The sequence below is a fragment of the Capsicum annuum genome, chromosome 4 (assembly GCF_002878395.1).
Source record: "Capsicum annuum cultivar UCD-10X-F1 chromosome 4, UCD10Xv1.1, whole genome shotgun sequence".
In the NCBI taxonomy this organism is placed as follows: Eukaryota; Viridiplantae; Streptophyta; class Magnoliopsida; order Solanales; family Solanaceae; genus Capsicum; species Capsicum annuum.
In genome coordinates, this window is record NC_061114.1 from 205,875,335 (window position 1) to 205,891,891 (window position 16,557).

At 34.1% G+C, this 16,557-nt stretch overlaps 1 protein-coding gene across 1 annotated transcript; it reads left to right on the forward strand.

Annotated features, from left to right (window-relative positions):
- The first annotated feature begins 678 nt into the window (after positions 1–678).
- LOC124897575 (phosphatidylinositol-3-phosphatase SAC1-like) lies at positions 679–16,248 on the forward strand. The gene is made up of 3 exons (XM_047410459.1): positions 679–724; positions 15,095–15,206; positions 15,738–16,248. Exons 2-3 carry the CDS (start codon positions 15,105–15,107, stop codon positions 15,984–15,986), a joined length of 351 nt encoding a protein of 116 aa, XP_047266415.1. The 5' UTR covers positions 679–724; positions 15,095–15,104; the 3' UTR covers positions 15,987–16,248.
- Positions 16,249–16,557: the final 309 nt, after the last annotated feature.

Here is a 16,557-nt window from a genome sequence, read left to right on the forward strand (position 1 = left end):
ACACGACCCTAGATAGGAAGATTTGGAGGACGCGAATTAGGGCAGAAGGCTAGGGTCAGTTTGGGTCGCTAGTGTATGGAATTACTTGGTGGGGGTATTATTCTTGTTATGATACCGTGTTTAATGCTTTATTACGAATTTGTTTACTTTTCTCTATTTTCTATTACTTGTGGGTGTCGTATTTATGTTATGCCATCTTGTTCCATGCTTTACTATGTATTTGTGTAGTATTTCGTGTCTCGAGCCGGGGGTCTATCGAAAACAACCTTTCTACTTCTTTAGAGGTAGAGGTATGGATTGCGTACATCTTACCCTTCCCAGACCTCACTATGTGGGAATACACTGGGTTTGTTGTTGTGTATATATATATATATATATATATATATATAAATAGACACTTAGATAAAAGCTGTTTCAATAAATAAAAATAGACGATAAAAATAGATTTGGTTGGTTAATGCAAATATGTAGTAAAATCCTACTCAGTACTCCCTCTCTCCTGTAGTTTCTTCATTAAATAAGTTCTTTTTAGCCTCTATTTTTCCCATTTTTACCTTTTTTTTTTTTTAACTTACCTTGTTCATCTCTCTCTTTTAACTTAAATTCTTAATAGCTTCTTCTTTAACCACACCCTGGAATAGTTACCTGGCTATTAACACTTGTCCTGTTGTCTTTTCGGCAGACTTGGCGGACTTTCAAAGCCAGAATTCCTAGGAATTTACAGGTTAATCCATCGTTGCTATTAAAAGGTTAAAAGATTAACCATATACTAAGGGTAATAAAGACTCATATAAAGGTACATGTTATATAAAATTAAAAACTTCATAAACATAAATATTTTTTGTGGGAAAAACATAGTGTAAATAAGAACTTATTTAATGAAGAAACTATAGGAGAGATGGAGTACTGAGTAGGATTTTACTACATATTTGCATTAACCAACCAAATGTATTTTTATTGTCTATTTTTATTTATTGAAACAACTTTTTATCCAAGTGTATTTTTATTGGTATCAGAGCGAGAAGGTTTTGGGAACATTACCTATTAACTCACAAATTTTTTAATTTTGTATGAAAAGACAGAGATCTTTCCAAGACATAAGGTGTAACTATTTCTATTTATATAGAGAAATTAGAAAAAGAGATAATATTATAGCTAGAAAATATAACTTAGAAGAAAGTAGAAAAAGGTTACTAGAGGCAAATAGATTATATAAATTATATAATACATCTAGACCAGTGTGTGATAAATTAGTAAGTGCGTTAAAATGGGAAATACAAGGTTGTTATAGAGATTTAGATAATAATAATAGTACGGGAATAAAGTGGCTTAAGGAACGTATTAGTAAGAAATCTTATCAATTAGGATAATATATGCAAGCCCTACCTATTTTCCAAAGATTAAGAAAAATAAATAAGTGGATAGATGAAGAATTTGGTATAAAAACTTAATTAAAAAAGATAGATTTCTTAATAAAAAATAAAGAACATAAGGAACCAGATAAAAATCCTGAGATAGACGAACTAATTAATCAATTAAAAAGAACCGAATTATCTCCTAGACAAGAAAGAAAAGCTGAAAAGCCAAAACCACAATGGACTTTCTTTCAACTAGATCAGGAAGAGCCATCGAAGAAAATAGAGAAAGAGATAGAGAAGAAAGGGTAAGTTTTTCAAATAATAGAATAGGAAGTAATATATTCTCTAGATTACTACCAAGGACTCGCCAAAATATAAAACAACATCAAGAGTTAAATGAAGTAATAGACGTAGACAGAGACTTAATTTTTTCCAGCAAAATCAATTAAAACTTTTAAGTCCTAAAACTTTATATAATATAAAGTACTTTACTACAGATAATCAGTTATATTGACATTATAGAGGGGAACAAATATCCGCATTAGGAGAAAATTTCACCACGTTAAAACTTGTAGACTCCGAATCTTTAAGACAAATAAGAAACAATAAAACTATGTTAATGCACATGGGATTAATAGTAATAGGAATTAAAGGATTAACTAGAAAAAATTTAGGATCCAAAGTACTAGTAGTAATATATGATGATAGATGGATAGATATTAGAAAATCAATAATAGGATTAACTGAAGTAGACATGACAAACAATGGGGGAATTTTTTACATCAGTCCAGACTTTTTAATGAACTTAAAAGAATTTGGACAAATATTAAAATAGGAATTCAAACTAAAGGATATGAAGAAATGAGTAGTGGAAATAATTTACTAATATGTATATGATTTATTGGAAGAATGACTTCAAGTAGCAACACTAAATATAAATTAAAAGTAAATGATGTAGTAGAAATATGGGTAATAAAAGGAATAAATTTAATAAAATCTATAAAGATAAATCCAGAAGAATATGCAGGATTAGAATGGAATTTAGATAAATTTAGTAAAGCAAAGGTATTTATTCCAGAAACCCAATTATTATATACTAGTAGTAAAGGACAAACATTTGTCAGATTCACAGACTATAATTACACAAATCAAAGATCATTAGATGATAATGAAATAGAGAGTACTGTAGAAATAGAACAAGAATTAATGAATGTAGAAATATTACAAGAAGGATATGAAGTAGATTATGCGATAGAACAAGCACTAATGTTGCATGAAGAAAATAAAAATAGGGTTTTAGATGTAAAGGATGCAAAAAGAATAACATGGATATAAAAGAATGTATAAAACATTTCAAAACATGTTTAGAAAGAGACGATAACTTAGGATATAGGACGCATCAATCAAAAAATATTAATGATACTAACTCAGAAAAGGGAAGTGAAGGCACAGTGTCTATAATAAGCTATAAAGAATTAGCAGAAGTAGAAGCAACAAGCTCTACAAGTGCTAGTCCTTTCCAGCCAACTAACCCTAATGCTCAACCAATAAGTTATAGCACAAGTAATATACCTAGAAAACCAGCAATTAGGTTAAATCCAGACCAAGAAATTAAAGGTGAAAATATAAGACCAACTGGAAAAAGAATGCCAATAGAAGAGCAAATTAAACTCCAAGAGGGAGGTAGTAAAGGAAAAATTTTAAGTATAGCAGCTCATGATCCACAAATGTGGGATACTGTAATAGATCTATGGAAAGGAATAGTAGTAGCAGATTATTTAAGACATTATACAGAAACAGATGTAGAAACAATGTATAAGTATCTAGAAACCTTTTTAGGAGAATCGACAAAAGCTACATGGGAAGGATTCAAATCTAATTGCCCACAAGATTTTCAAATTTTAATAGCAATGGGACCAAACCCCTATAATTTTACAAATAAAATACATAATTTATTAACAGGAAAAGACCCAAATAGTGGTCTAATAACATTACAAAAAGATGCATTGATAAAATTAGAACAATTAAGCATCTCACACTGGATGCATATAAAAAACTTTTTAAAAGATTATTTTTATTATTGTACAACTAGTGGTAATACTTTTAATGAGGAATTAGGAAAGAAATTATTTAATAAATTACCAGGACCATTAGGAAGAGAAATAGAAGAAAGATGGTATAAAAGAGATGGAGTAATTCAATACCCAAATGCTAGATGGACTATAGGACAGAGAATACATGTAATATACAAATACAAAAACAGTTAAAAAAGAAATGAAATGAATTTCTGTAAATCAATAATATATACCACCCAGAATTATAATAATAACCAAAGAAAACCAAGAATATATAAAAAGAATTACAATAATTACAACAAAAAACCATACACTCGTAAAAGATATTTTCTAAGAAAATCACAAGCAAAGAAACCTTATTTAAATAGAGATAGACATGTTAGGAAATATAGAAATGATAGAAATTATAGAAATAAACTAGAATGTTATACATGTGGAACTTCAGATCATTTAGCAAATATATGCCCTGAAAGAAACAATAGCAGAACTAGAAACTCTCAGCTAATAGAAGATTTTCAAGAAACATTATTAAATGTAGACGAATATATGTCAGACACAGAAAGTATATATTCTATGGTAAATTTCGAATTAAATAATAATAACAAAATAGACTCATCAGACTCTAAAGAAGATAACCTGATAAATGAAATAGGACAAGAAATAGATGAGTTAGACTTAAACAGTTTAGTAATAAATAACTTAATTAATGTCGCAGAAGAGTGTACCCATGAGTTCCAAAAGAATAAAAGAATAGATAGTAATAGATGCCAAATTTGTAGATGGTATCCTAGTAAGGAATACAGAGCTAAATGTAGAAAATGTTACATGGAAGCCTGAATAAATTGTATAGAAACTACCTTAAAAATAAAAATAGAATCAAACGTAAATAATGAACAGAGATATACAACTAATCAAATCACGAATCTAAGAATAATAACTATGGAGGCTAGATTAAATGAGCTAGAACACAAAATAAATACATTAGAAAAAGGAAAAGCTAAACAATATGAAGATGAAAATAGTACACAAAGAACGGAACATTTAGAACAAATAGAAACAGAGCTTATGAATATAGAAAATAATAGCGGCCTAATATGCAACGAAGATAAAGACCTTTCTACGGACTAATGATTTCATTGAAGCAACAAATCATGCTAGAGGATACTTAGGACCAAATTATTATATATCACCTTCACTCAGACAAAATCCATATCAAATACCTCAATACAATATACACAGAGACACAGGAAAAATTATTTTCTGTGACCATTGTTCTTCTATAATGGAGAATTTCAAGAAGCTTAATGCTCAGAAGGAATCTCTTCTTATGGAAAACACCCGACTGATAAGACAGATACAAATACTGGAAGCAAGACTCGATCATCAGACATACAAATATGACAAATAATCAGACTCAGAGTTCTCCATCTCCTCAAAAATGGATGAGAAGGGTGTGCATGTCCCTCTAAATGCTCAGAAATCCACTGTACTGGATATTGGTATAGCTAGTCCAGTTCAAATGATAACTGGTAAAGACAAGTCAAACTCGTTGATTGCTGTCACTTTGCCAAAAATTGAAGATGAAGATTGTTCTTCATCAAGACATAGAATAGTAAAATCAGACAATAAGACTTCAAAGAAGACTCTAATCTCCAGAAAGAAAAGTGAAACTATAGAGACTATAATTAAACAGACTTTGGATAAATTCTTTAGCCAACAGACACAAGATAAGCATGTCGATGAACAGCCTAGTACCAGTACAGACAGATTAGTCCCAGAAATAAATGATGAAGACATTAATCTTTCAAGATTAGATGAAGACAATGAATTTACTCATTTCCAAGATGCTCAAGACCCTTACGAAGACAATGACTCAGGAATGAGTTTCGATTCAATCGCCCTGCACAATTTTGATACTTAGTCTAGAAGAAGACAAGAGAATAAAGACAAGCTACTTATAGTAGGAGATAAGATTGACAGGTGGGGATGCCCACTTTGTGTCTTGTAATAATCGAGTCAGTGTCAGTATCAGAATGATGCTTCCTTTATCATTACTTTCTAAAAAGAAAGAAAAATTGTGAAGCATGTGTCTGATTGAGTCAAGAAAGAAGCAATAATGCATGTGATGATGGGGCCCAATGAGCACCCGGCTAGCATTAATAAGATTCTTTCTTATCTTTTATCTTTAAGAGTCGGCCACATATGTCCACGCCATGTAGTTGTTTTTATATCCACTCCTTTTCTAGAAATTTGCCTATAAAAGACTTAAGACTTAGTAGTAGAAGGTAAGAATGAAAAAATCGAACACAACATATTCCTCTTCCCTCTAAATGTGTAAAATCCTTCTCCTAAACCATCAAACCCCATTCTCCTTTGTATAATCAAAGTTGTATAATATTAAGAGTCTGAATAAAAGTTTTCAAGTTTCTATTCAATCTTAAGAGGGTTCCCGAAAGGGAAACCTCTCCCCCAGTTACTTCATGTAAGTTCTTATTTACACTATGTTTTTCCCACAAAAAATATTTATGTTTATGAAGTTTTTAATTTTATATAACATGTAACTTTATGTAAGTCCTTATTACCCTTAGTATATGGTTAATCTCTTAACCTTTTAATAGCAACGATGGATTAACCTGTAAATTCCTAGGAATTTTGGCTTTGAAAGTCCGCCAAGTTCGCTGAAAAGACAACAGAACAAGTGTTAATAGCCAGATGACTATTCCGGAGTGTGTTTAAAGAAGAAGCTATTAAGAATTTAAGTTTAAAGAGAGAGATGAACAGGGTAAGTTAAAAAAAGAAGAAGGTAAAAATGGGAAAAATATAGGCTAAAAAGAACTTATTTAATGAAGAAACTATAGGAGAAAGGGAGTACTGAGTAGGATTTTACTACATATTTGCATTAACCAACCAAATTTATTTTTATTGTCTATTTTTATTTATTGAAACAACTTTTTATCTAAGTGTCTATTTTTATTGGTGTATATATATATATAAACATCAAAGGCATGGGACATGATAGACGAACATAGTTATGACATCCACAGAAAATTGTACGTTGCCTAAAAAAAGGACACCAAAGTCCTCCTAGTTACCACCTATGACTCACCTATACATCTTAGCCCTCTATCTTAATGTTTTTCCTCCATAATTTTCTATCTAGGGTCATGTCCTCAGTCAGCTGTAACTGCTCTATGTCACGTTTAATCACTTTCCTCCAGTATTTCTTCGGTCTACTCCTACCCCGCTTGAAACCATCTAAGGCCAACTTCTCACACCTACGAACCGAGGCATCCGAACCCCTCCGCATCACATGACCAAACCATCTCAACTTCACTTCCCGCAATTTATCCTCCACCGACACCACCCCCACCTTCTCCCAAATAATCTCATTCCTAACCCTATCAGTCCTTGAATAACCACACATCCAACGCAACATTCTCATTTCCGCCACCTTGATGTTGAAGATTGATATACAAAATGTTACCTTTGTAAAAAAAAAAGTATCACGCCTAAAACCTTGGTGAGACAGATGGCACTCAGTGCCTTACTCTTGATCGAGCAGACCTACCTTACATGTATCAATAAACGTGAGTCGTGACATGTCTAATTGTTGAAATGGAACTTTTCATGAAACATTCTTACCTTACATAAAATATGTGTTAGAATATGAGTAGAAATAGGAGTAGTATATAGAATTCTACTTGAAAAAGGATTGTGAAGTTAGTGTCCTAGTTGGAAAAGGAGTCGAGTGTAGTGTCTGTAAATAGGGTCTCAATGTAATAATTTAGACACACACAAACAATTTAATAATATTTTCTCCCTTATTTCTTATATGGTATTAGAGCATTGGTGCGCAAAGTAGCCGTCTCTATGCAAATTTTTCGGTGTCCATATCAGTTAGTTCTTTCATTTTCGAAAATCAGCCCACCACCAGTTTCAGAATTATTCGGCAACAAACTCCAGTCATGATCTTTGAAAATAATTGTAACATGCTCCCTTGCGTGGCACCAGAAACACTTCTCTACTGAGTGTCAGATGGAGGTCGTTTGGTAGATCTTGACCTAGGCGTATTTATTGTAAAAGTCTTGGACACACTCGTGACATATGCTATGCTCGACTTAAGTGTAGTTATTGTAATAGGCTTGGACATATTCGTGAATATGCTATTTTTTGCATAATCGACACACCAGACTAGATTGATCGACTTAAGGTTCGCTTGTTGCCAAGGGGTACACTCATATATTTGGGCTTGATTATAATGATATTTTCTCTCCCATGGCTAAATAACATTTGTTCGTCTTTTTCTATCCATAGCTGTTATTCGACACTAGTCTCTTTTTCAGTTGAATATTAAGAATGCTTTACTCCATGGTGAACTTAAGGAGGAAGTTTATATGGAGCAACCACCTAGTTTTGTTGCTCAGGGGGAGTCTAGTCTGGTGTCAATTGCGTCAATCACTTTACGCTCTCAAACAATCTCCTCGAGTTTGGTTTGGAAGTTCATCACAGTAATTCAGAAGTTTGGTATGATTCATAGTGAAGCAACTCACTCTGTGTTTTATCGACATTCTGCTCCATATATTTGTATTTAGTTGGTGGTTTGTGTTGATAATATTTTTATTATTAATCAAGATGGTATCATTAGTTTAAAGCAACATCTCTTTCAACTTTTCCAGACTAAATATCTCGACAAATTGAAGCATTTTATTGGTATTTTAGTTGCTCAGTCCAGATCAAGTGTTATTTCGGAACGCAAATATGCCTTATACATTCTCGAGGAGACAAAAATGATGGGATGTAAACCTATTTACACTCATGGATTCAAATACTAAACTCCTGCCAGGAAGGGGGAGCCACTCTATGATCCTGGAAGATATAGGCGTCTAGTTGGTACGTTGAATTATCTCATAGTGACTAAATTTGACATTTCCTATCCCATGAGTGTGGTAAGTTGAATTATTTCCCTGTGGTAGTCATTATGATGCAATTGTTCGCATTGTGCGATATATTAGGTCATCTCCAGGTAAAGGACTTTTTCGAGGATCAAGGTCATGAGCAAGTCATTGAATATGCAGACACTGATTGGGTAGGATCACCTTGTGATAGACGTTCTACATCTGGATATTTTATTTTAGTACGAGGTAATTTGGTGTCCTGAAAGAGTAAGAAATAGAGCGTGGTTGCTTGATCTAGTGTAGAAGTAAAATATCGAGCAATGACGGTAGCCACTTGTGAGCTAGTTTGGATTGAACAGTTGTTGAGAGAGTTAAAATTTGGAGAAATCAGTGAAATGAAACTTGTGTGTGATAACCAATCGACTCTTTATATCGCATCAAATCCGGTATTTCAATAGAGTACTAAGCATATTGAGATTGATTGTGACTTTGTGAGAGAAGATACTTTTTAGAGATATTATTACTAAATTTGTGAAATCGAGTGATCAGCTTGTAGATATTTTGTCCAAGTTCCTCACTTGTCCTCGTATTAATTACATTTGTAACAAGCTCAGTACATATTACTTGTATGCACCAGCTTGAGGAGAAGTGTTAGAATATGAGTAGGAATAGTAGTATATAATCCTACTTAAAAAATGATTTTAAAGTCAGTGTCCTAGTTGAAAAAGGAGTCTAGTGTAGTGTTTATATATAGGATCTCAATGTAATTTCTAACGCAACAATTCAATAATATTTTTTTTCAATTATTTCTCACAATGTGAAACTATAATTACGAAATAGTACTTATTCATATAAGCCATAGAGTTTCTCCATTCTACCCTTTTCTTTCTTGTTGCCGAATATCTCATTCTTACATATCTCCTCTTTGTTTCCCGTGTTTCTAAAGAGATGCATATAGCATTTGCATAACCACAATAGAATGATAAAAGGAACGTGATATAATTAACTGTGTATATGGAGCCTCTATGACTTAATGAATTAAAGAAATGTTGGTGACAAGGCCCCGACTATAACCAAAAGAATACACAAGTTTGTATTTTCAACAAAAATGCATCGAGTAATAAGTAGGGCTCACCAAAAAAAGATGTGGGATGTGTCGAGCGAGTACATGCATCCACAACAAAGCGTGTCCAACAAAAGGGAGATGAGTACATAACGAATAATACTCGTATTAATCAGAGTTCCTCAGATAAAATGGGACAAGATAGCTAGGCCAAAACATGAAAAAACAATTTTGTTTTCAAGTTTCAAGACTATCATTTCATCAAAATAACTTAAATTCGTGTTTGAGATTTAAACAAACATGACATTTTCTTTGTGGTTTATCTTCGTAACTGACATAACTTTAGCAACCATGTTTACCTTGTAAATAGAATTGAATATTTGGCCAATGATTATCTTAGCAAAAGTTGGGTCAATAATATATACATGAAAAAAAAACAATCATGTTGAGAGGGACTAATTTGAGAAGCATTCGGGACAGAGAAAGTAGTCGCAATGCTTCTTTCTGATGATTACTTTCTCATATCTAATTTGCATAGTACTGTATATTTTTCTGGTGACTACTTTCTCATATTTGATTGTCATAACATCGGGCATCTTTTAGGACTACTTTCTTGAATTCGAGTTGCGTAGCACCGTGCGTCTTTTTGGTGAGTTCTCAATCTGATTTATGTACTTGCACTTTTCGTCGGTGTTGACCAACACCTCCAAGAAGTCGAGTGTCTCCCTGCAGTCGAACCCAACCAGTGCTGCTGTGAATCACCTCCCACGTGCTGTTTAGGAGATCATCACCTCTGGCAAAATCTGACTGCCTGCTGATGAGCCTATCCGGAAAAGTTTTTTGCTGACTTTTCTTCTTTAAGATCTACTCGTCTCTTGATTTCAAGATGACCCATATATTTTATATCAGTTTCTGACAATTTTTTAGTGACAGATTGACTTTTCGACGGTGTTTACTACTTTTCAGATCACTTTTTAAGTTTGTCCCTTCTTTGCTGAGGTCGCCTAGATGTCCCAACCAGTCTTTACCAGCTTTCTTGCAGATATCTTCACTAAACCCTCACTGGTCCTTGTATTAATTACATCTATAAAAAGCTCCGTACATATGACTTATATGCCCCCAGCTTGAGGGGGGAGTGTTAGAATAAGAGTAGGAACATGAATATTATGGAATCCTAATTGAAAAGGATTGTAGTGCAGTGTCCACATTGGAAAAAAATTATTATGTAGTGTCTATTAGGTCTTAATGTAATAATGTAGTTACACAATTCAATAATATTCCTCTCTTATATTTCCTTGTATTAATTACATCTATAAAAAGCTCAGTACATATGACCTATATGCCCCTAGCTTGAGGGAGAGTGTTAGAATAAGAGTAGGAAGATGAATATTATGGAATCCTAATTGAAAAGGATTGTAGTGTAGTGTCCACATTGGAAAAAGATTATATTGTAGTGTCTATTATAATATAGTTACATAATTTTCTCAAAAAAAAAATAATATTCCTCTTATATTTCCTTGTATTAATTACATCTATAAAAAGCTTAGTACATATGACCTATATGCCCCCAACTTTAGGGGGAGTGTTAGAGTAGGAGTAGGAACATGAATATTATGGAATCCTAATTGAATAGGATTATAGTGTAGTAGTGTCCTCATTGGTAAAAGATTATAATGTAGTGCCTATAAATAGGGCCTTAATGTAATAACGTAGTCACTCAATTCAATAATATTCCTCTTTTATTTGTCACATGCCCTCATCATGCTCTGACCTTTAGGTCAGACATATTGGGCATCTCACAACAATGTCATGTGGATATTTAAAATCTACTAGCATTGGTAGACCTAACTAAGGGCGACTATCTAATTGCCCTAACCAATGGAAATGACCATAAACCTACACTGACACATGTAGCTTCAGGTAGTTTGCCTTCTTTTTTCAAATACCTTCTTAGTCGTCCAAAGATGCTCCAATGTTTTTTTATTTCATTTGGCGCCTTTGGGCCGTTTTAATAATGCATGTGTTTCGACTCAACAGCCCCGTATCGTCCTTTACATTTCCTAACATTATCTGTCATCATCATTTAATACGTCACGAAATCATAAACGAGAACTTTTGACACCTTAATGCCATAATTCAATATCATTTGAAATGTTAAAACATTCATAATCATGGGAAATGACAATTGAATTGCTGGACATTTAGAAAAAGAAAATAAAAACACAATGAATAAAGTATGTATATAGTGGCTCGTCACCCACAATTATACCCTAAAGATATATGACCATGACAGAGGGATTAAGTGGAATAGAATTGATTGTGTGGTAAAGTCGTGGAAACAGTTGCTTCTTCCATATTTTGGACCTTAACTCCATGGAAGAATATGTTACTGCTGAAACACGAAAGAACTGAGATCATATCAAATACTATGCATGGATGGTGTGGAATGCTTAAACCAAAATTTTTGAACAAATGTTTGGGGATGTTCTTTATAGTAAGGTTTCTCATTTTCAAAGGTTTCTCATTTTCAAATTTATGACATTTCATGAAGAAAGTTAATCCTATGCAAGTGTTCATCTCAACATACCTTGAGTGACCTGTGCTAACATGGCTTTTTGGTTTCCAATCAAACAAGCACAAGTTGGAAAAGAAATCCATAGACGAGACCATCTAGGGCCGAACCTTTTTATCTTCTTCTCTTTTTGTTCCGGCCTGCCAAGGACCTATGTTTTAATAAAAATGTAGTGCTGCTATAAGGGAAAGGGCTTTAGGAGAGATGGTTAGATTGGATGGGCATAGTTGATTTGATGAACTACAATGATTGGGATGAAAACATACAAACTTCTGTGAGAAAGAAGGAACGACTAAACTTCATTATTATTGTACTATTTTCCTAAACTTCGTCACAACTATCCACTTATTTATTGCTTATGATCTACACAATTTAATAAATACATGTTCATATTTTGAATATGATCATCTCATTTCCATTCTAAGCTTTAGTTCATGGGGTTCAACTAAGAACGAAAAAATTCCTTATCCAAACAATGATTTTTAACTCAAGCTATACCCCAAATACTTGGCTTAAATGGAAAAGAAATGTTACCCTTTTGGGTTTAGAGCCCTTGGTTGGATTGTGGCGATTTCTTGAAATTTTAGATGGATTCTTATGGATTTGAATCTGTTGAAGTGTTCGAATCTATGGTAATAGGCGTTGAATCACTAAAATCCATTAAGGGAAATCATCTTGGTTGTTGTTTACGTAGAGATGCTCATTCTCTCTAAAATGAATGTCCATGCCAAGAATAGAGGTGAGTTGAATGCTCACGCTGTAAAATGAATGTCCAAGCCAAGAATTGAATGCTTATTCTTGACATTCTGGGGGGAGGTGAATTGAAAATTTGTGTGAGTCGACTATTGACTTCTCACCGCCGACTTGCCTGCAGATTAGTACACTTCACGAAAACAGATTAGTATGAGATAAATAAGCAAATAAATAATTGAATTTAAAGTAAAGACACAGATTTACTCTAGTTTGGAACACCAATGTGGTGCCTACTTTTAGTCCCCTTGGGTTTTAATGTTTCCTTAGATCTTTCAATGTTGGGCTCGAGTACAAAGACTTATTTTGTTCTTCAGATCTTGTGACACAGCTTCAGTTTGTATTACAAAGTTGACTCGATCCTATTCTTAACTATTGTAAACTAAGGATTACGAAGCTTTGTGAGACTAAGATTGAGACATACTGAGATTTCTCCTTGAAGTTGTGTAGTGTCTTCCTTCTTCTGTTTTGGACTTTATAGTCTTCTGCTGCGCATGCTTCTTTTCTTCAAAAGGAAACCAAGAGATTTCTTCTCAATCAAGGATATGGGTTGATTCCTTGATTGTGGGAGTTTTGCACCTTGTGGTATGTCCATATTAGATATGTCCATACTTGGTGCGATTTTCCTTTCTCACATCGATACATGTCCATATCAGATATGTCCGTGTAAGAGGTGAGATCTTCCTTCTTCTTTGGTCTTACTGTGAGGTGCGTCCAATTGCCTTGTCTGTTGGGATCTTTAGTTGCTATGATTTTTGTTGCCTTGTCAAACGAGATCCTACTTTGATGTGGTTCCATGTTTAGCACGATCTTTTTATTCCTTGCCTTGTGCGAGATATCTTTTCATTTTGAGATCTTAAATGTCCTGAGTGTGAGATCTCCTTCCATCATTGGGGATCTTCAATATCCTGCAAAGTTCACTTATTAGTTGTTCATTATTAAAACATAAATCATAAATATAGGAGGCTAACAATTTTGTCTCCCGAATCTGCTATATTATAAGCGGATTTGTGCTCATTGTGCTCCTCGATTAGCAAAAGGGGTCTCGTGCCCCTAGAACTGCAGCGAATGCCTAGGTGGCCCTCGCGTCGTGTGTGACAGCACGAAGCATGTTGGGCACCTGCCTATGCGCACTGACGCTTGAGTGGTGCCATGCTTCACTGTCTCGCACGACTACCAGGTCCCCTTGCACGCGAGGCGAGCCCCATGGTGAGTTACTTGCCCATTTCTTCTTTCCTTCTTTTCATTTATCGTTTTGGCCTTCCATCCTTGACTCTAAAACACCTCGACTCTTGTCCTAGTTCATTCAAACACCTTATTACCCTTGAGGGGTCCCACAATCCAGACTTGATGTGACCTTAGCATTTTTATCTTTAAGCTAAGAGTTGGCCGGATTTGAAGTTTGAATTTGCGGGGCCTTATAGAAAGAAAAGGGAGCTGGTATTATTCCTCATTTTTCCTCTAGGTGGCACTTATTAGGAACTGATTAATATATTTGTTTGGTTCCTTTGAAGGCTCTGTAGATAGGGATGGCAATGAGGCGGGTGTGGGCGGGTTTTGGGATATGCGGGGAGGATGAGGGTTTAAGGTTGTGGGGCTTGGCAGGTTGAAATAATTATTTTAAAAATTAACGCGGGGCGAGGCGAGGCGAGGCGAGTTGCGAATTTAAACAAAACAAACGCTACTTTATTTTTTACAAAATATTATTTTCTTTTATAATTTACCATTTCTCTAATACATTATCTTAAAAGTTTCAAGAACGATAAAAATAATTACTAGGATTACGAAGCATTCGCATCGTTGAGTTCAAAATATATTTATGAAAGAACTTCTTGAGAATGGAAGTCTAAATTTTTAATATAATATTAATATATTAGGCATTCTGACCTTATGGTAAATGTATCCATTAGCATTTTTTTTTTAATACAATTACGATTGGAGCAGAGCCATATTCATCCTTTGATGATGCGTTATTTTGGTTATCATAATCATATATAATTTTTTGTAGTTATTCCTGTTTTCTGTGTTAGTCTTAAAAAGGTTCAATTTTTTTTTCATTTATTAGATCTTGTAGTTAATTTTGGTGAAATGTGTATGTGAGTTTTGATTTTAATGGAAAAAAAGAAATCTGGGGTTTTGTTTTTTGAGGTAAATATGTGAGCTTTCATGAAAATGCAGTGCGTTTTGCACACTTCTTCAGCTTTCAGGTTATTCATACAATTCAGCAGTTGCATAAATAATGTGAAGCGGGGCAGTGAAAAATCTTTGTGGGTTTGCTCTGCACCCGCCCCATTGCCATCCCTAACTGTACATACTAAATGCTTCCTTTAGTAGCAGTTTTCTGTTTCATTTTTCACTCCCTCACTGGTTTACTCTTCTAGATACCTTACAATGACGGCAGCAAATGAAGCTAATGGCTGGTATGGTGGTACATTGCTTGGTGATCAAGATGAAAGCAGTGAAATCTACCGACATTATGCAGAACTTATCCAGGTACAGATATTTGCAACTTTTGTCTGTAGTCATACTTTGCTATATTCTGGTCCGTGGAAATGTTTTGCTGGTCAAGTCACTCAAGTCTTTCAGTTTTTCTCAAAATAAACTAGATTAGATCATTACCGTGTTGGAGCACTTCCTATTTTATTCAGGACTCACCTAAGCATGAGGCTGAAGATTTAGTTATTGCAATTTCAATAACAATTATCTTATGGCTTCGAAGGAACTTTAGACCAAGATCGATTTCAAAAATTATGTTTCGGCTTCAATGAGCAATATTCCTCCATGAGATGCGTTGTTAAGTACATGTTTTTATGTTACGGAAAGTTGAGTGTCTTTAGATTTTCAATAACAATTGCCTTATGGCTTCGAAGGAACTTTAGACCAAGATCTATTTCAAAAATTGTGTTTCGGCTTTAATGAGCAGTATTCCTCCATGAGATGTGTTGTTAAGTACATGTTTTTATGTTACAGAAAGTTGGTGTCTTTAGATTTGCCTTACTCAGATGATATTGTGTAAACAAGCAGGGGCCTGCAATGGAACCTTTTGAACATGATTCTGAGAATGAGAAGTACTACACCGAACTTCTCCTGAAAGGCTCAGTTGATGCCATGGACGATGCAGCTATTGAAGCAGAGATGGAATCTGCTTTCAAAGCGTATGACCAAATTGGTACAGATCTTGGGATTTTCCCCAAGTCGTGTAAGGCATTGGCTGCTGATCCCAGCCAACTAACGAGATGGCTGGTTGGTGAAGACAAGCTGCCCAACGTATGAAAAAAAAATACACATATATTGTGGCATGTATGCATTTTACCATGTTCATATGTTTTATCGTAATATTTGAGGAACTCTTTTTGAACATTTAAATTTAGGGAAACAGGTAAAAGTGGGTGATTGTTTGTGAGCAGCAGGTTTGACTGCTGAAAAGCATGTTGCTCCTGTACAGTTGTATTTTACATGGAGAAATGTGATCATCAGTATTTGACTTCGACATTGTGTTTGACGTGTTCCTTAAGAAGCATAACTTGGTCTTCCATTTCTTCTCATTAGTTTCAAATAGGATGCCAACATTGATGTTAATTTATAGGGAAAATGGTCAAATTGACCCATTTACTTTGGAAAATTGTCCAAATATATTCTGTCATATTGAGGTCAAATTTACCCTCGCTATTATGTTTTGGGTTAGATTTACCCTTCTATTTTGAAAAATTGGCTAAATATATCATTTGTCATATCAATACACAAAAATATACAAACAAATATACCCTCAGTTTTCTTGGTCAAAATTTCTCAATGAACAAATATTCTCTTTCAACGTGCAATGCTGGGAACAAAAAATAATATT